The sequence below is a fragment of the Microtus pennsylvanicus genome, chromosome 7 (genome assembly GCF_037038515.1).
Source record: "Microtus pennsylvanicus isolate mMicPen1 chromosome 7, mMicPen1.hap1, whole genome shotgun sequence".
Classification (NCBI taxonomy): Eukaryota; Metazoa; Chordata; class Mammalia; order Rodentia; family Cricetidae; genus Microtus; species Microtus pennsylvanicus.
Genome location: NC_134585.1, coordinates 100,586,329 through 100,607,908, shown reverse-complemented (window position 1 = coordinate 100,607,908; position 21,580 = coordinate 100,586,329). Strand labels below are relative to the sequence as shown.

The 21,580-nt window shown below is 46.1% G+C and overlaps 1 protein-coding gene across 4 annotated transcripts in view; it reads right to left on the bottom strand.

Moving 5' to 3' along the window:
• Cdc14a (cell division cycle 14A) overlaps positions 1–21,580 on the bottom strand; it is a 153,594-nt gene that overhangs the window by 31,012 nt on the left and 101,002 nt on the right. For all 4 annotated transcript variants that reach the window (XM_075981533.1, XM_075981531.1, XM_075981532.1 and 1 more), the window contains 3 exons: positions 20,423–20,653; positions 13,918–14,056; positions 2,339–2,498 (listed from right to left, as the gene is read on the bottom strand). In XM_075981533.1, coding sequence (XP_075837648.1) covers positions 2,339–2,498; positions 13,918–14,056; positions 20,423–20,653 — 530 coding nt within the window. The remainder of the gene's footprint in view (positions 1–2,338; positions 2,499–13,917; positions 14,057–20,422; positions 20,654–21,580) is intronic.

The window sequence follows — 21,580 nt, the reverse complement described above, 5'->3', positions numbered from 1 at the left end:
ATGACCATCAAACACAGATATTTCCATTACAGTTCATAACAGTAGCAATATTACAGTTACAAAGTAGCAACAAAAATAATTTTACGATTGGGGGTCATCACAACATGAGGAACCGAATTAAAGGGTTGTAGCACTAGAAAGGTTGTGAACCTCTGAGGAAGATAGTAATTTAAAGAGATTGTAATTTAGAAAGCCTTTGTTGGTGAAAGGTAGGCACAATGGTACACTCGTCTTCTCAGAAGTCACAAGCCAGAACAGGAAAGAAAAGGTGTTCTTATTTAGCAATCTTAGTTCATTAAAATTTAGCTCAGATCCTTCAGTTGCTTCTCATAGTCCAGACTGCAACAGAGGCAAGAAAAAAGTCAACAAAGGCTCTGAATATCATGACCTTGGCTAAGATTTACAGTTCGTCAGGACAGATGACTCAACAGTAAACTCAGCCACTCCATCCATCTGTGGCTGTTCTGGGAGGCAAACACAAGATTTTAAACCAGTTCCCGTCCCAGTCTCCACCCTGTGTCCTAGAATGAAGCTCCCCTCCCCCTCACCAAGCTCTGGCTGTCTCGCTGTCTAAGAGAAGCCTTTGGGGGATGCCCAGCATTGGTTTGAGACAGCTATGCCCTCCTGCCATGTAGGTTCTTGGAGGCTAAGGGCCTCCTGAGGGCCCTGGTCTGGCTCTATGGGCATCCAGCTGAGGGGCTGTAAACTACATTTAGTGCTTAAATATTTCATCAGACTAATTTCTGCGTGTGTGTGTGTGTGTGTGTGTGTGCGCGCGCGCGCGTGCACGCGCGCACGCCATGTATGCACACGGTCACACGCATATACATATACATGTACATAATCGTCCAAAGTTCCAAAGTTGCCATCAGCTATCTTCCTTGGTGACTCTCCACTTGACTTACTGAATTATGCTGCTGATACTGCCTAGTTTATCCAGTCAGTTTGTCCTGGGCATCTCCTGCCATTGCCTGTCCAGTTCTGAAATTAAAGGTGGCTACCACACTTGCCCAGCTTTTCTGTGACGTCTGAGAATCTAAAGTTTCAGTTCTCACAGCCACAAGGCAACAAACATCTTCCCCCCACTGAACCATCTCCCCAGCCAGTTCCATTTCTTTTGCCTCTTGAGGAATATAAAAATATAATCCAAATTCTCAGCTTTACCTCAAAGAGGTAAAGTAGGATTAGGTCTGATAATTTGTGCCTCTAATCCCAGATTGGGGAGGCTGAGGCAGGTGGACCACCTTGAGTTCCAGGTTAGCCTAGACTATAAACCCTTTCTTGGGAGAACTGGAGGAGGAAGAAGATAAACTAAGAATTGAATACCCAGTTCTGAAAGTGATTCCATTACTCAGTAACTCAAGACCCTTGGGCAAATCACAGTTTTGGAACTCTCATTTCTTTTCCATAGAAAAAAATTAGAACAAATTATACTAGTACAGTTGCTTCCAGCTCCCAAAATGCTCAGGCTCCAAGTTCTTTGTAAGTCACTTCCTGCTACTTCAAAGGTAGTAGGGAATAATAGAAAGAAAGAAAAGAAACCATGAGTTTGGAATCAGACAGACACAGAGCGAATCATGCCTTAAAACACATCTCTGGAACACAATTTCCTTACTACACAGAGATATTGCCTAATTCACTGGGTGTAGTAAAGATGAGATCAGCCGCTAAAGAATAACTCTTTAAAGTGGTTTGTTTAGAGGAGAGGCTGGGTAAAACAAGTTGTCCTAACTCTGCTTTCCCTCTGACTCTTTAGAAATCAGAGGAATTGGAGGCTTTCAGAGTACCACTTGTGCTAGGCACGGCTTCAGCAAAGGCAGCGTCAAACTCTCTTCTTGGAATCTATTTCTGTTTTCAAATGGAAACTTTACTTTTCTGTTGCCTTTCTATAAATACTCCTTACATCAGAATCACTCTCTTGATAATTGCTCCCCTTAAATTATGTCTTCCTTTACAAAGACAACTGGTTTCTGTGTTCTGCTTTGTACTCGAGAGGCCAATGACCCCACACTTAGAAACATAGCCCTCTCGGGAGCTCAGGGAAGAGATAAAGTCTCTGGGCTGGTGGTAAGGCTTAGCAGCCAAGATGCTTTCCACCAAGCCTGATGACCTCTTCAACTTGATCCCCAAAACCCACATGGTAAAAGGTGAGAACCAATCCCTAAAAGTTATCTTCTCACTACCACATACGTGATGTAGCACACACACACACAGACACAAATAGAGAAAGAAATGTTTAAAAATGAAAGAAAAGAAAGAGCCCCATGCTGCATGTTCAGTGGGGAACCATGAAGAAGGCTGGTGCTAAGGAAGCAGGTTTCTCCCGGGGAAAACTCACCTCTCCAAACCTTTCCACGCTTTGTAATTTAGATAAGTTTCCACCAATAGACATATCATCCAAACTAGAAATAATTTTATTAATACTTCCTTCACTGGAGGGCCTATTTTTCAGTTTGGATCGGAAAATGTCTCCTTGGACCCACAATGATGCCTGTTTCCTGTAAAAATGAGAGAAATAATAAAATAAACTGTAATCATCTCAATGCTATGATATCTTAACAAGAAAGATAGTAACCAAGTATCTAACAATGAGACGAGAAAGGTGATAGAATCATAGAATATACCATTATGTGTCTAGAGAAACTAAATATTTTTTAAAAATTAATGAGATTTTTAAAATACGAACCACAGTTCAGAAATCTATCCACCCTAGTTTACTAATAAGTCAGGCTGTCCCTGTCTTCTATCGAGGTAGAAGTTGCTTTTGGAAGCTAATTCTCAAGCGGTGTTTTCTAAGCCTAGGCTATATAAACTGATGACGTTAGATACCACCGGGTCAGAGTTCATTTTCTATACCAGCTGTAAAAACACAGATTCAAAACAATCGCGATATTTCTTTGCTTCGTGCAAATGTTTAGAAAATTGTAGCCTAGCCTCTTATATTTTTATATCTTCGAGGCGTCTTGCCTTCACTTCTGAAGCCCCTCGGCCTCTCTACTTCACACGTCCATCTGTCTATCACAGCCCTGATGGGATGCGTGACTCTTCTTATGGGCTTTGAACAGTGGGAAAGTAGCAGCGTCCTTGACAGAGAAAGAATAATAGGTCAGAAGACAGCTGATGAATTCGTGCCAGAGCACTCAACTGTTACTGCAAGGAAGGGGCTCTGCCTTGTCCACCAATGCTGACAAGTTCACATACGTGAAGCACAGAGAAAAGATGGAATTTAAGGAAAAAGACAGAATCCTTGTTCCTCAAGAAGTTTCTTAAGATGGGGAAAGTAAACAACTATAATCCAGCATACTGAGGGCCAGTGGCCTAGACTCATGCAAAACCCAAGGCAAAGGGGCCCAGCCCTATCTGGAAGTCTACCATAAAGCACAATGCCGTGTTATAACACAGCAGTTGCATGCACCTCCATGTTGGTGACTGGCCAACCTATACCATCCATGTTGCTAAGTATATCAGCCAGTGGCCAGAACTGCCTAAAGACGCACTTCTCAGAACACATCCCTGTCCTTAAGCAAAGCAAGGCCCCATCTGGAAAGACAAGCGGGACTCATGCAGACAAGATTATCCTCCCCATCCCCACCCTGGACCCCAAGGCAAGCACAAGCTGAGGAAATGGCAAGGCAGAGAACATAGGGCTGGTGGATTTGCCTGCAGCCGAGGATGTAGGGAAGGACTCTGGTTCATGATGGGTCTCGGGAGCTGGGCTATGATATTTGAATGTGATGCCCCAAATACAGAGGTTATGGTAGTGTTTTTCTGAGAGTTAAAAGAAAACAATATGAAATAGGACCTAAAAGACGCTAAAATGAAAAGAAATGTCCGATTCAAACAGCAGGGATAAAACGAAAACTCGGACGGTGCTGGCAGCCCTGGGATGAAAATCGCAAATGACAGCTTCCACTTGCTTGCTTTAAAAGACTCAGCCTACCCTGTCTCTGGAAAGACTTGATCTGAACCTGAATATTAAAGATGAATAAGGTGTCAGCGCTGAGCCGACTGTTGCTAAGCAATGACGCACGCAATTGCCTCTTGAGCGAAAGGAAGCGGCGTTTCACGCAGATGCCTTCCCAGAGACGACGCACACAGTGCTCACTTTTATAGTGGTGTCTGTCGCCCCTTAAAAGCCTCGTCTCAAACAAAAGAAGTAAAACGTGTATTTTAAAGTATTTAGCATTGAAAACTCAGTTCTCGTGGAGCTAACACATCTGCTGGAAGCCAATCTCCCAACCCTGCAAGCGCATTTTCCAAGAGCAAGAAACGACTGGCCCTTCACTAATACGTTCTTAGAAGCAACAGGCGGAGATGTGTCTTGATTTGAATGCAGCCTCCCAGAGAGATGTAGCCAGGACTGGGATAATTGATTTTGGCCACATCCCGGCCCAAATTAGTCGGATCTGGGCTGGAACGATGCGGGATATGAGAAGATAACTAAATAACTCGGCTTCAATGTGAGCCGATGTGTAATTGGTTTGGAAGCCTCTTTGTCAATAGCCTGCTGTTAGTGCAGATCAGGTCAGTTGCACCGTTCTAAGTATTTCTGGGTTTGAATACAGGATACACAGAGAAGCTGCTTTTCCTTGAGGCTCTCACATTCTCCCTCACCGAGGCCTTACGGTGAGCCAATAACATATTCCATTATCCGGGCTCTTCCGTGTGCTCATTCCTTCAGTCTGGGACACAGCTGACCAGGGTGAACCAACATTAACCTCAGTGTCCATCCAAATCCATGATTTGGTCATTTGATATAGAAACCTAATCCATTTTTTTTGAGCTTGTATGTGATGTGTGTGTGTGTATGTGTGTGTAATTTTCAGAAATTTCCTAAAACAAAAAGTAGTTAAACTACTTTAGTTTCTCATTCAGCTCAAACCAACTGTGAGACTAATTCACCCACTTTTCTAAGGACCGGTGAAAGCTGTGGTATAACTTGGCAACTTGTGGTATATAGTTGTGGTATATGGTGGTTTGAATGAGAATGGCCCCCATAGGCTCATAGATTTGAATGCTTGGTCACCAGGAAGTGGCTCTGTTTGAAAAGATTAAGAGGAATGGCCTTGTTGAAGGAAGTGTGTCACCAGAGGTGGGCTTTGAGGTTTCCAAAATCCCAAGCCAGGCCCAGTGGCTCTATCTTCCTGCTGCCTGCGGATCCTGATGCAGAACTCTCAGCTACCTCTCCAGCACCCTGTCTGCCTTTGCGCTGCCATGCTGCCCACCGTGATGATAACAGACTAAACCTTGAAAGCGTAAGCAAGTGCCAACTACGTCCTTTCTCTTATAAGAGTTGCCTTGGTTATGGTATTTCTTCACAGAACTGACTAAGACAGGGTAGACCAGAGTAAAAATGAATTGAAGTCCCTTGTTTACTGAACGTGGGGTAAGGACCAGCATGGGGGCACACAAGTGAATTGTGTTAGAAATGCAGACTTTCAAAGGCCACCCCAGATCTGCTCAGGATGAGTGTTTAACAAACGACCCTTAAGCACTCTGATGGCCGAGGAACCCTCAAGAGAGGGCTTGCAGCTACCTGAGAATGCAGAAGAGTCTCTGATGAATGCAGAAGAGTCTCGGATGAATGCAGAAGAGTCTCTGATGACAGCTCGCGTATTAGCCATGCTAGGAAAGCAGGATGGTGAGCTTGGAAATCCACGGATTTAAAACTGGAAAGGGTTGAAGCAGGGCAGGGTGCACTGGAGAAACAGCCCAGCAGTTAAGATCATTGGGGGCTCTTAGAGAGGACCCAGGTTCAGTTCCCAGCACCTATATCAGGTGGCTCACAACCACCCACAACTCCAGCTCCAGGGTATCTGACCGAGGCCTTCTTCTGGTCTCCACAGGCAATTGCATGCACTGGGTGCATATACAGAAAAGCAGGCATGTGCACGCGCACACACATACACATGAGGACACACACAATAGATCTTTTTTAAAAAACTGAAAGGGGTTTCAAACACAAAAATGTTACTTTGTAAAGCTAATTCACAGTAGGCCCACAGCATCAAGGTTTTCAGCTCTGTGCGGGTTTCTCCGGAGGAAGTTTGGGCAGAGTGGGACATGGGTAAGAAAGGAGTCTAACAAACACAGTCTGACTCCACACATCTACAGGTCGAAGACTGCCTTTGAGTAGCCAGCATTCAGGGTGGGCTAACAACAATGAAATATCTGGGTGTCATCTTATGAATCTAGAGGGCATTTAAGAGAAGAAACATTTTGGGCCTGTGGTGATATTTATAGCTCAAGAATGGTATTTTTGATTTCAAGTTTAAGAAAAACACTTGGTGTATATTTTGAACAAACACGGCTTTATTTATATCCTAGGGAAATCTCTCAATAGAGAAATATCAGGCCATAACAAAGAGGCTTGGAACTGCTGATGTGATGGTTGATCGGCCATGCGCATCAGTGCCGTCACACACCTTTCCCCGCCAGTGACAAAGAAGAGTGCGTACCCAGGACACATCCATCCACCTGGACATAGACTTTTATAATTTTCAAGGAAATTAGAATATGACTAACCAGCTTTTCTGCAGACACAGATTTAGAACTGATACAGCTCAAAAGGCCCTGATTGGCTTTCCAGTTCCAAAAGAAAAAAAAAAACTGCAGTCCCTCCTGCCTGTTCCATCATTTGTGACAGACGGAGAAACTGTGGAACACTTGTCACCCATCCCCATTCCTCTCCTAATGGCCCTGTTAATTATTCACGATTCTGCGTCATGGCTGACTTCATACTCTCCATCCTTCATAGAATCCATCTTCAAAGCCTAGTTTTTTTCCCCTTGAAATGTTCCTGGTACGCGTCTCTAACTCTTCAGCCCATATCTCGCCTCTGAGTGAGCCTGTCTCCCTGACAGATTGCAGCAGGCTCCTTTTTAGCCTTCCCAAAGCTGACCTCCATCTATCTGATTCATCTCGCACAGGCTACAGCCCGGTCCCCCTTGAGCAATACTGGCACCACACGACCCTCCCGTCCGTCACCCCCGCTGCTAAAAAGTAGGACAACTGCAAGAAGTTCAGAATAACCTCATCTATCACTGGAACCTGAGCATCTTACTGTCAGTACTTCCTGACGACGCACGAGCTTCTGTAGATGGCCATACACACAGTGCTTCCAACAAACACAGAAGTTCACTTCCGCATGGCTCTGCAGTTTGGGCATCTAATCAAAGATTCAGTGAGCTAACACCAAAGTGTGGTCAGCACTAGTTCCTTCTGGAAGCTCTGAGGAGAGAATCTGTTTTCTCATCTTTATCTGTGTCCAATGACTACCAAGCTCCTGAACGTATGTCCCCTTCCTCCACCTTCAAAGTACAGCCATGTATTCTTTGCATTACTGCCTTCTCTAAATGAGTCCCTGAACCTTTTCTGAGACTGTAAGATCTGAGCAGGTGCACTGGGTAGTTCAGGATACTCCCACCAAAACCAGGATCCTTAATCAGCTCTGCAGAGTTCCTCTTTCCTTCTAGGGCTACCCAGCAGGAACAAGAGATTATGAAGTGTCCCATCAGGCCCATCAATTCAGCCCATTATAACAGACATCAGGCAAACACTACAGCCACGCCGATTTTCTCCCAAGACAAGGCTGACACCACTTGTAGGAAGACGAAATGCACATACTCTCCCTCATTGTTCTCACTAAATCAATTTTTAAAATCCCATATATGAAAAAAACGGATGAAGGCAAACCAGTTAGGAACCATGAGACTCAAGAGACAACATAGCAATGAGGTTGCAGGGGTTTCTTTTTGCATGTAAATCTCATATTTGCTTCTAAAGAAGGGAAGGAGCCACAAATGATGATGGAATAGTTTTCCCCGTCAACAAAATCTTGCTTTCTGTAATCAAAGGGCAAGAAAGGGGGATCCTAGTAAAACAGGAAAACTGCCCACAGTGAATGTTTTAGCACAACCAGCACCACAGGGGAAAAGGCAAAACAAAAGTGGCCCTATTCTAGCGTACCAGCCAAGGCTGAGATGGGACCTTAGAATCCCACCCCTACCAGGATGTCTGGGGCCTTGCTTGCAAGATCTCCTTATCTGCCTCATTACATGGATGCCTTCAATGCTTCTGTGGTCAGGCCTTTGACCTCCCAGTGTGTGCTATGGCATGCATGCATTCACACACATACACACACACACACACACACACACACACACACGACTCAAGATAAGAAAATCACCTAAAGAAGTTCCTTTAATCAAAAGAAAAGACTAGAACAACGAATAATAAGGATGAACAAAGTGGGCCTTTTCTTCCTTCTGCATTCTCATGATGACAACTGAAGCAAGACTATGACTCCCTCCACTGTGGTTCTAAGTGTTCACTGGGGAGACAGCTAAAATAACGATACATAGTGAGGGGTAGGCTAACATTTCCTTAGACACCACACAAACTTGCAAGATGATAGCATTTTAGATTAGATAGCAAACAGAGGGTGACTCCTCAAAGCTGGGCTGCTCCTGCCTCAGCCTTCCAAGGCCTGAGTGAGATTATGTGTGTGTCCCACAGCATCCAGGAGTTTAGACAGCAGGGGTGGCGAGAGATCCTGGTGGGGATGGATGAGCCCCACTGACCGCACCAACATCACATCCTGGTTAAGCCACACTCTGGTCTAGGAAGGGTTAGGGATTTGGGGGAACAGGCAAAGGGCACACTAGATCTCTCGCTACTATTTCTGAATATATGCGAATTAACAGTTACCTCAAAATAAAAAGTTTTTGATACCTTCACTGACTTTTCATAATCCCACAAAATAAATAAAACTAATAAATAGATAAAAAGAGCTGATGAAATCTTGGGACACTGAGTGGCCTGACCTCTATACCTTCTGGTATCATCTACTATTCGTCTCTCTTTTAACCCAAGGGCCTCCCAGACATTCTCATGGGCAAGTAAGTGTTGTTCCTTCAGTGAAACCTCCTGGCCGCATTGCCCCCATGGAGAATGCAAGTCATGGCTGTTATAGGGAACAGTATGTACAGTTCTCAAAAGAAAAAAATATGCAATATGGTCTGGAGTAACCCAGTACTGCGCCTGCGTTGACTACAGCATAATCGACAATAACCAAGAAATCAAACCATGCAAATCATCCATGCAAAGAAAGCAGGGTGTCTGCAATCGCATTCAGTCTTAAACAAACAAACAAACAAAAAAAGAGGAAATGCCACCATTTGCAACAAAGCAGAAGAGCCTGGAGGACTCTATGTTAAGTGAAATAAGCCAAGAACAGAAAGGCAAAGGCTGCAGTCCCTCACTATATAAACACTCTAAAAAGTCCAACTCACAAAAGCTGAGAGTAAACTGATGGCCACCAGAGGCTGGGGGTGGAGGGTTGGGAGATGCTGACCAAAGGAGGCAGAATTTTCGTTGGGGGGAATATGCTCAACAGGGCTGTGATACAGAATGGTGTCTACGGCTAACAGCCACACACCATACACATGACAATTGCTGAAAGAGTGGATTTTTATGTTTGTGCCTTATCAGGTGACAGTATGTGAGGGGAGACATCTGTTAATCCACTTAGCTAGCCACTGCACAACACATGCACATGGCGGCCCACCGTGCACACCATACGTGTATATCCGTCTGCCTGTCAGACTGAAAACTAACCCAGATGGAAGAAACAAAATCACAAAAAATTTCCAAGGTTTTCCGCGTGATCTGCGCTTTCTAATGCAGTCCCTGTTTACAGCTGCCTTCTCCACCACCCCCACCGCATTTTTCTTCCTGGTTTATTTTTCCGCATGGCGTCCATCAGAGATGCTGCGTAATTCATACATTTTCTGCTTGCGCGTTTCTCCTTAACCCCAGAGTATGAACTCCATGGGTCAAAACCCAAGCTGTCACTTCTACTGCAACTTCCCAGGTGCCTCCATAGCGGCTTTCAACACGTTTGTAAAAGGAAGGAAGGAAAGAGAGAAGGGTGGGAAGGAGGAAAGGAAGGACCCTGCCATGTCTGGCACGATCTCAAAGGTAGACAAGAGTGATCTCGATGTTCAAATGAAAGATTGCTGAGGAAAACCCGAAACCCAGACAACTATAACAGCAAATGTCAAAAATGCTAAATGCGCCCCCCAAAGGTCTCTACGGTTGGCTCCTGGCCCATGGGAGGATGAAACATACAGGGAAGTTAAGTCACGGGGTGGGGCACTTCCCAGCCATAACCAGGTGGGACCAGCCGTTTTGCTCCTCCGTCCGCCGCCTGCCAGGATGCACGGCCTTGCAGGCAACAGGGCCAAGCAATCATGGGCTGACGCCTCGGAGGCCATGAGTTCATATAAATCTTTCTTCTTGGGAGGCTAATTCTTAGCAGGTGACTGGGAAGACAGAGAAGAGAGGCAGAAACCAACTACTCCGAATCCCCTCGTGAGGAAGTTAGGGGCGCATGATGAAAGGAAGATGAGACAAGCTCTCTTCTGAGCTGTTTACACTTCACAGAGAAAGCCTTTTGTCGGCTCTCGGCGGCAACACAGGAACAGAGCAAAAGAGAAATCGCTGTTAACACAAAATCGCCTAGAAGAAAGCTCAGTGCTGTGTTTAAAGTGGCAGGAAAAGGGCATTTGAAATAAAGTTGCTAAGACAAATAACAGGAAGGACGGGGAGAGGGAAAGTAAATAAACTTATTATCCAGTGCAGCCCTTCAGAGTCCTCTGCTCTCAAAGGAAAGTTCAAAGGCCAGAGACCTGTATTGCCTCTCATTCTGCTCCCTACTGCATGCAAGCCCCGCACCAGTGCAGACTTCTGCTCATCCCCTCAGCCGCCAGACCTCCAGAAACTGAGAGTTAATACTGCTAAGTATTACTCAGCCGCTCTCTCACAGGTACGCATCCAACAAACAGTGCAAGCAAAAGACCCAAGCTAGCCAACACTGGGAACGACTTAACCACTCAGCAAGAGAACAAAACATCACATAGTCAAACACTGTAAAGCTACATAGCACTGGAAGTGAACAGACATGCGTGTCAAGAGCACCAAAGAGCGTGGAATTTAAAAGGCTGGGTACACACACTGCTTGGTTCTGCCCAGACAAGGCTCAAAAGCCTGCATAGTCCATCCGCGATGTGGCGGGTCAAAACAAAAGTCACTTTGTCAGAACTGGGTGTTGAATGGTGAAGACCACAAGACCAGGTGTGGGGTGCTGGTGATCTCTACTTATTGGGCTCAGGAAGGTTATACAGGGGGGTAGCTTTGTTAACTCACTGACCCCCCCCCAAACACCCACACCCAGCTTATTACAGTTCATGGACACTAAGTGTCGCTCTATTCCTTTATATCACTTGGTTTTCTGGAGACAGTATCTCTGTATTTCTGAGGCTCACCTATAACTTTATGGGGCCTTGCAGGGTCGCCATGCACTGCGGTAGTACCTTGTTTATATAGCCTTCACTCCAGACTGAAACCGCAGCCTGTGTGGACCGCATTAGGATGCAGACAGGACTCGTTTCTTCTTGCCCTGCAGTGCTCAGCACTCACCAGTGAAACTCTCCTTGACCTCCCCGTGCAGAGAGATCTCCTCGCCCCTACCTGTCATCCACCTCACCTGTCTCTATCACATCGTCACGACACCTGCCACCAAAAGCTATCACATAGTCACCCACTGCATTCCGCTCCCAGGGGAAAGGCGAGTTATCATAAGAACCTTGGCTGACACGTAACCAGCTACCCCCTGGAAGCAAGAAGACTGTCTGGTACAAGCCTGCAAACAATACACAGCTGTTGAATCAATGTGCATCCCAATTGCACCAAATGACATCCCCCAGGAGCTACATCAATCACAGGCTAGGAAAAGACAAAACAGAGGGCCAAAGAAGAGAGAACAGGAAAGTAAGAAGTTCTTTGATACTTGGCAGAATAGCCCTGGACCACAATACCAAAGAAGGCTAGCTAAGAAAGGGCTGGGAGAACCCATGAGCCTCATAGGCATTAATCTGTGCAAGTTTAAAACATCTCACAAAGTATAAAAGAAATCTACCTTCTGGAAGGTTCTGATCCAAGCATCACAACACTTAGCTGTGGAAGTAGGTCGTTCCCGCACACCTGGAAACTGCAGTATGACTCACATGGAAGGATGCTGCCAAAGTCTTATAGTGTGTGCACCTACAGGTGAAAGGCCTTGCTTTAAGCCGGAGCACAGCTGCCTCGTGACCCTAATTTCTTCTGGTCCCATTACGAGAGAAGGCAGAGAAAAATGGGGTGGGGAGAGCACTGGGGGGGTGGACACGAGGAGAGAGGGGGAGGATGGTGGGCCCTGACACCGTGAGGGGGAAAATACCGTGACCTAAAACAGTGGTGTCCTGGGTCCTGTAAGCTGTGCCCAGCAGAGAGCCAGAAGGAATGGTGTACCTTTCGAAGAAGCTGGCTTCCAACTGCTCATTTTGAGGCTGAGAAAATGGCTTAAACAACTAGGTCTAGAGACACTTGGGTTTTGAGTTTTGAATATGGAGGCCACTTATTCAGTATTACCACGCAATTAATATAATAGGCACATGGCATGCACCCCGTTCTGCAGACGCATAAAATGCACAACAGGCAACCAGCGGAAGCCTGTGGTTGGGAGTCTCATTAAGAATGAACCCGAACAACAGATTAATTATGTTTGTTCCCACGGGGGGGGGGGGAGCCCAGACACGTCCGTCCTTTTAACGACCCCATCTATGCATACGTTTTCTTTAAAACTCACTACACTTCCGTCTCCTGCTCTCAGGCAGAGGGTTTCCTGCCCATCTCGTGATGCTCGTTTTCTTAGCAGATATTCCCTGGAGGACTGGTAGACCAATAATCCCTCAGGCTCAGACTTCTTAACCATTTCAGATGTTAAAAGCTTCCTTGGATCTCTTTCTAACTTAGGTCGCCTCATCCAAACTAAACTGACTTAAGTCAGAATAGAATCATTCTCTAGAAAAGACAGAGTTAGTCAACAGAGTCATTCCAACAGGAAAGCAAAGGATGGGAGTGCCTGCGTTAAGATATGAGTGATGGAAAGTGTGTTCAAAGTAGACTGAACATCCTCACCGTTCCCCCAGTGAGGACGGAAGTGTTGCCCTGTGGTTAGCGCACTTGCCTAGCATTCGAAACACTCTGGGCTCAGTCCCCAACGGCATGTCACACTTCGCCTGCCATCCCTGCACTCAGAAGGTAGAAGCACAGACATCAAAGTCATCCTCAGCTACATATTGAGGTCAAGGTCAAACAAAGCTTCGAAACCTTACCTTGCCTCTAAACAAACCAAAAAAAAAAAAAAAAAACCCTCCTCCCTCTATTTGTCGGTAAATTGGCGAAAGTGCTTCGTCTTTTCAGGGGAAACCAGCTGTTTCAGAAAGAGCATTCTTACAAATCGTGCCTTTCCACCTGGCGGCCTGGGGTCGAAAGGAAAGGCAGAAGAACAAGTGAATGGATAAGGAATTCCCGACTGATGAGCAGGAAGCCGGCAGCGACCTGGACCAGGATGGACACCTCGTCTTACCTTTCCATTCCTCCACACCTTCTTGCAGGAAGCCAGAAGCTGCCGTTTCACTAGCAGCTTGCTTGTCTCACTAAACCCACTGACTGACCCCAGCTGTGAGGGTTTCTATTTTTTTTTAAGTCATTCTGCTTTTAGGCACGCAAACAAAAGAAGGGAATGAACAGTGCCAAGTGAGATGCCACACGAAAATTGCACCGTAGCCACATCAGAGAAGATGACAGAAAGGGGGTAGGCAGGGATGGTGTGTTCTTCTCTCTGTCACCTGATCTGAGAGAGAGAACGTACGGGATCAGAGCACCTTAGCTGTCAAGTCAACAATAGTCTACCCGAGGCGCTGCCTTCTCCAACGACGCAGCCATTTCATAATCGGTCCAGAGCCGGGGAACAAGAAGTAGGAAGGACCGGGGACAAGAACGAAGTACAGTCGCACGGGAAAGGGTACTTACTCTTCCAGGAAGTGCTGCTGGGGTCCAATGATAGAGCCTGGTCGGCAAATTCTGATCCAAGCAATGATTTCAGCATGTGTAAACCTATAGTGCTTCATGACGTAACAGGCTATCAGCGTCCCGGTTCTTCCCAGACCAGCTGTGCAAAAGGAAACAGAAGAAATGCTGAGTGTAGCAACTGCATCCACAAAAACAGGGGGATGACCCTGTCTGCGGACCGCACTGGATTCTAGCATGATGACAGCAGCCATGGCTGATGTTCCCACAACTTCTCTCATGTAAAAATATACATTTGTCCCCTGATGGGCGGTACCTTTGATGCCAGCACTCAGGAGGCAGGGGCAGGAGGATATCTAAGTTCGAGGTCAGCCTGGTCTACGAAGTTGAGTTCCAGGACAGCCAGGGCTACAGAGAGAAACCTTGCCTTGAAAAACCAAAGTGTGTGCGTGTGTGTGTGTGTGTGTGTGTGTGTGTGTGTGTGTGTACGCACATGCATGCGTATACATTTTTCAAGCGGGAGATGTAGTTTAATGGCAAAGCACCTGCCAAGCATGTACACCCTGGTTCAATCCCCAGTTCTGAAAAAAAAGGGATAAAACAACACAAAACAAAACCACCTACATTTTTCTTTCACCAATGGAAAGCACAAAACGAAACTGCCCTGCCTTTTAGGGTAAGAGACTGACAGGATAGAAACAAGTGGATCCGGCAGAGGAAACTGGCTGGGAGGGAGGAAGGGATGGCAGAAGGGAAGGATGGAAAGAGGCCGGGGTGCAAAAATGGCCAAGAGGGGCTGGGACACAGCAATAAGGAATGACGGATGAATTAGAAAGACATTTTGGTTGGGTCACAGTGAATTTTAAAATGACTAAAATTTCTAACCCTGAAATTCATTCCTGAAAACATTTCATTAGAAAAGGAAACCAGGTGTGGTGGCGCATGCTTGTAATCCTAGACTAGAAGAGACAGAGGAAGGGGGATCATGAGGTTCAAGGCCAGCCTGGGATAAATAGCGAGACCCTATCAGTAAGAAAGAGGAAGGAGAGGGAGAGAGAGAGAGAGAGAGAGAGAGAGAGAGAGAGAGAGAGAGAGAGAGAGAGAGAGACTCTAGTTAATAGCTTTGTTTCTGAACAGTCTAGGGCTAGGGCTCTAACTTAGTGACAGGGAGTTTGTTAAGCATGCATGAACCAGGGTTCAATCCCTGGTGCTGAAATAAATAAATAAAACCACTGACTGAAGAAAAAGAAACAGAATATTGTATTTTCAAGGACCCCCTTTCTCAGCTTTCCTCGGTCAAATAATGAAGATGATCTAATCTCCCAGGACTATGAAATGTACACTATTTAATCAACATTAAACAGTCATAATGTCCCATGGTGAAAGATACAACATTGCTTATCAATTTTTTAACCCCAATCTAATTAAAGAGGTGTCAAGATGTAGAAAACTAATGTCTTTAAATCAGTTTTCCGTAGTTATTTTAATTACATTACTTATCTGTGGTATGCGTGTGTGTAGAGCTCTGAAAGCAACTTTCAGGGGCCGGTTATTTCCTCCACCGTGTGTATCCGGGAATCAGACTCAGGTGGGCAGCCCCGACAAATCGTTACCCACTGAGCCATCTGACCTTTTTATAGTACTGCTTCCCGGGAGCGTCTATAGACATTTTCCTTCTCATCGCCCACCATGAAATTGCCCTGCTATGGGTACCTATACCCCGCTTGTAAATCTGTACTTTATGTGGGGAAGAATAAAAAGGATTTTACCCAACACAAGGAGTCCAGCCACTTGACAGCGCTACTGCTTAGAATGTGCATCAGACAGGAAAAGGAAAGGACAAAGGGCGGCCCCCCTCATGCCCTTGGCACCTGGTGTTGCCCTCCCATTCACCTTTACGTTTTGAAAGCACACAACCATGTTATAAGATGAGGTGTGCGTGTGTGTCCTATTTACGTCAAGCACCCTTTTGTCCCAGATCAAACATGGACATCAATAAGAGGGTAAAGTTAAACACAGTCGCGCTGGACTCCCGCGTTAGTGTGGAGAAACCGTTAGGCCGATTCTCTGGAGAGCTCACACGGCTAGTCTGACTGCATGGAGGAAACGCAACCGAGCACGGTAGAGCAGGCGCCAGGACGAGCCAGTCTCCTGGCTTTCCAAGATGGGTCCCTGTCTGCAGAGCAGGTGGGCTTCTTCACGGAGTCGCCCCCAACTGCTCCTCATGCAGGGAGCTAGCTGCCTTGTGTCCCCAGCCAGGTTCCCCCATCCTCCTCGTACCCGAAAGGTGGTGCTGCAAATTTTCAAATTTCTCTGAAACTGAAGTTGCTTCCCCCCTTTCGCAAAGAGTCTATAATTTTAGGTCTATAAAAAGAACCTACTTAGCACTCAATAGTTGGGAGCTCTTACCACAGGAACAGAATAGGAGTACTTCGCTAAGTTTCTATTAAAACTTTAGCAAAGATGTGAAAGCATCCGTAATTAAAGGGCTCCCTGGCTCAGCCTGGCGAGGGTGCACAGTGCCCTAGTTATTCCAAGCGCTTCAGACTGCCAGTCCTTTTTGGATCCCCAGTAGGGCATCAATATGCACACAAGGGAATAGCAGCTGTGCTGTACTGTAGATTAATATTCCTGCTAGAAACTGTCTCACAGTCACAGCCATCCCTGTAATCCACCACAGAGTGGACCGCGGACACTGGCTTGTGGGTTTTATACCTTTGTACGAGGCTGTGTCTGATGCCTCTGTGTAACCCTGCATGTCTGATGCCTCTGTGTAACCCTGCGTGTTGACACACGACAGTCTCCTTCTCTGCAGTCCCCGGGAGAGTTCGTTTAAGCAAAGGATAGGAGGCTCCCTTCTACCTCTTTTTAGCACAATTAAAACACAAAGTGCCGCTTGACTCTCCAGAAAATTAAGCTGACTTAATCAGGGCAGATGTCAAAGTAATTAGCAAGCCCAGGTAGCTAAGTACGCCATTAAAAATAAAACATCTGCAATTAAAGCAAAGGTTCACGTGACCTCACAGAAGACTCCTACATGTGTGAACAAGCGGGGGGAAAGGATGAAGCCACCTGATATCTAAGGAGCATCACATGTAAATGTGACGTCCTCCATGAGAACTCACTTCAACACCTTATAGAAGTGACGCTGGAAATATGGGGGAATAACTCTGCGATGGGAAAAATGTGGATTTATTTCTTTTTTAGTATTTTTTTGTTTTGGTTTTTCAAGACAGTGTTTCTCTATGTAGCTTTGGAGTATATTCATTTCTTAAGAAGCAAACATTCACAGGTAAGTGATATACAGAGAAAGCCTGTAACAAGAATATTTAACCGCAGAGTCTTCTTTCCCCAGTATGTCTTAGACGTGATGAACTACCAAGAGAGACACTATAGTGTCTGGAAGACACTGTTTCCTTGGCATCATCCACCACCTCTGTTTCCACTTAGATCCCTGAACCTCGGTGTGTGTGTGTGTGTGTGTGTGTGATGTGTATATGTGTGATGTGTGTGGTGTGTGTGTGAGATGTGTGGTGGGGGGGTTGGGGAGGTTAAAAAATTATCCCATTTAGGACCGAGTACTCCAAAGTATCTCTCTGCACCATCTACCGCAGAAGAAGACTGAGGCACACATGTGAGCTCACAGGGACTGGGCCAGCACTCCCACAGCGGTTGTCCCAGCAGTCACAAGATCTGCACACACGGTCAAGCTAGAAAGGGTCCCATCAGTGAGAGGGGAAGTGAACATGGGGCCCCACCCCTAAGTGAGAAGCTATCTGCAATAGACACCCGCCAGCAAAGGGAAATCAGTTCAGCCCAGTGGAATCTCACTGTATACGTTAACCACACCTCAGAGCAGATCCCATACCCAGAAGTAGTTGGCCATGTTTTTCTGGGGGTAGGGAGTTTTCATTTCATTTTATTTTGCTTGAACTTTTTTCTGTCTTGTTGATTTTTTGTTTGTTTTGAGTTTCATATTTTGTTTTCCTGTTGTCCTGAGAGAGAACCAGAACATAAAGGTAGGCGGGTAGGGAGATAAGAAGGATAGAGAAAGAGTTGGAGGAGAGGGGAAATGATAAAAAAAATACTATATGAATATTTTAAATAAAAAAATGAAAGCTTTGCCTTCACCCTCGAATTTGTTGAGCCAAAATATGGCTTATAAGCACACAAAGACACATGACCTAGTAATAGTAAAACAATTGACTAAGAGGAAAGACCAAATTAATTTCGTAGGAAAAATGCTGATTTTATAGATAGATAGATAGATAGATAGATAGATAGATGATAGATAGATAGATAGATAGATAGATAGATAGATAGACAGACCTACCTATACATTGAAACTTTGAAAGAGATGACAGGCTCATCTACTAAACCTTCACCACCACAATCCACAAGCCTCGAGTTATGCTGACACATGAAACACGGGCCTTGTCTTGTGTCTGAGCAAACTTTAACAATATGGAAATACTGATACCACAATAGTTAAGGTCAGACAGGGCCTGGACCCCAACAGCACCGCCACCCACACACACACACACACAAACGAGCCAGGTTCAGTCACCCATTCGGCAGTGTTCTAATTAAAGATACATTTGATGGTAGAAATCGGAAAAGGAGCTTCAGTGGGCGGAGGTTCAGTGACCCCCTTAAGACCTGCAAAGTGACCCTGATCCTACAAGCTGTCAAGTGATGTGAAATGAGAGAGAGAGAGAGAGAGAGAGAGAGAGAGAGAGAGAGAGAGAGAGAGAGAGAGCGAGCGCTATCCTAGCTGGCACCAAGCTTCAGCCTTTTCCTTCTCCCAGCACGACGTTCCTGCGGAAAATTCAATTTCTTGGGGCCTATTATCTCAACAGCCTGGGAGCCAAAGGCAGCTGGCACAAGATTCTATTTAGAGTATCTTCCTTCCTGCCGGGAGGGTTACAATAAAACAAACTTAGGGTGCCTGTGAAATACATTCAGAACAAGCCAGCTCCCTGCCTAGGGAAGAGAGCCCAGAAGCAAGCTAGTGAGAACGGAGCACCTAACCCAAAGGACTGTCCGCGAAGGAGGGCCGCACAAGAGCTGCCTCAAAGGTGGCTGCAGCCCCACTTCGGGAGCCATCCCTAAATCCAGGGCCACGTGCGCTTCGCTTCCAGGCTGCTGGGAGAATGCAGCTTCGCATCGCTGCTACAGCTCACATGTTCAGCAAAGTTCCTCCACCTACTCAGATCTTAAACATAGAAACAAAGGCCTACAAAATGGTATTTTAATTTCTGTCAGAAGCAAAGCCACACTGTCTGAATAAGGCAGTTACAGCAGCGCTCCGCACACGAAAAGAACTGTACCATCCCCAACACCTACTGGCCGATTTGCATAACATGCAACAAAAACCCTTTTGTAGACGCAAAGCCGTGTGAGCAGCGCCACCTCGCGGCACTGTGAAGAGCTGCGGGAGGCGAACTAGAGGCTCCATCCCCGGGATTTCAGCTGAAATCTTGAGACCGCCAAACTGGAAAACCTGCGGCGGAATCTGAGCTGCTTTCCACGTTTACGCAACTCTCAAGTTTAACTGGGAATCCTGCATTTTGATTTGTTGAAACAGACCTACACTTGCTATACTCTGACCGGGGTGTCCATTCCAAGGTAAATCTTGCACAGCTAAACCAGTTAATTGGAAGATATCCCCGTATCAAGCAACGGGTGGGATGACCCTCCATTCTATAAGACATAGGACTTAGGAGAGGGGTGGAGTCGGGGTAGAAGAGGGTGGAGAAACCATTGAAGCAAAGCAAGGGAGGGGAGCTAGGACAACAGTCAGTAAAACGCCTGCCAAACAAGCATGGCGTCCTGCGATTAGAGCCCCAGGATCCACAATAATGCCAGGCACTGTAATCCACCTACAATCCAAAATCGAGACGGGGAGACAGGAGAATTCCTGGCGCTCACTGACCAGCCAGTGTAACCAAAAAGGCAGGCTCCTAGTTCAGTGACAGACCCTGTCTCAAAACAATAAAAAAGGAAACCACCTTGAAGAGAGACTGAGGAAGACACACCTGTTTACGAACTCTGGCCTACACACGCGTGAACACACGCGTGAACACACACACACACGTGAACACACACACGCTCCAACACGGAAGCACTAAACATCAGATGGTGGAAGGGTATGGAGAAAATATAATTCTGAAAGGAAAGAGGACAAGGGACCAGCAACGTTTACCTCTTAACACGTTCCCAAAGGAAAGATGATCTTTCCAGCCTGTGGCCACCCCGGTGTTACCTCCCCTACTTATAATGCTCAGAGCCTGGGCTTAGAAAAACTACAAGCTCTGACTTGTCAAGAAAGCCAGGCCACCAGCAAGGCGATTAATCCGATTAATCCTTCCTTTAGGAAGGGATTATTCAAATAGGCTCAAATCCCAACAGTCTGATACAAAAGAAAGCACCCCGCTGTTCTCTATCACCCTCAGGTCTTGCTCTAGTTCGCCCTTCCCGAGCACAGCCCCTGAGACCTCGAGCACACCTTTGCAATGGACCGCGATGGCCCCTTCCGTGTTCTCACAGATGTTCAGGAACCTTCGCACGATGTTGTCGCTGGGGGTGCTGCCGTCGATGAAGAACAGGTCGTAGTGCTCAAAGCCAGCGTCTGTGAAGCGCTTCGCCTCGTAAATCTTTTTGTTCAATCTCACGATTGCCGTCACGTTGTTCTTTTTGAAATACGGAAAGTAGGCTTCGGGGGCATGGAGAGGGTAACCTATAGGCAGACAGGGGCAGTGAGCAGAGAGCCGCAGTCCATCTCAAATAAACAGTACGGTGTTCGAATCTCACTGTTCTCGGGAGCTAAGACTGTTTCAGGAGAGTGTGAAGTCCACAGGGGAGCTGGCCCGGCAAAGCAGCGGCTGACCGAACTATAAACACCAGAGGCAACAACAACGCAAACAAACAAAACCTTCTCTGTATTGGAAAGAGTTCATTAAAGTTGAAAATAGCAACCTCTGTTATCAGAATCCTGGAGCGCAACCTTGGAGCCCCAAAAAGGCAGTTCAGATGTGCCGAGCAGTGCTGGGGTGACTTGTGGCGATATTCCTCCTTGAACACTGTTCTTTACTTAACAAATGTATTGCATCTATGGTTAGAGCCCTTTTGAAGCCAGAGCTACAGTTTCCATCTACAGTATGACTCCCTACAATGTCCAAATCACAGCATGTAAGATTTCTCAAAGTTACCTCCTTACAATAGCATCTGGGCAGATGGTGGCCACAGGGGTCCATTAGACAGGAGGAATATGTCCTAGTGTACATGTTGACTATAATTAAAAGCAGCGTGCTGGCCTGAATCCACGTGCTAAATTTGACGGCCACCCCACAGTGTGTACATTGTTAGAATCAATCATACATGTAGCATAAATATATATGTGTTCAACTGAAAATATTAGCATTTCGAAGGAAATTAAGAGGGTAACTTTGGGGAGACACTTTCTTTATGGTGGGAGAGACAATCTCCAGATTGCCCTGGCATGCCCCCCGCTAAGTGAGCATTCTTGGGGGCTTCAGAGGGAACTGGGCCACTGATCTACTCTTGGCCAATCATCCACAGTGACCACTGGGAATTTGGGCCACTGTAAGCCCTGGGAACCCCAGGAGCTAAAAAGACTAATTTCCTAAGACACCAATTACCACCT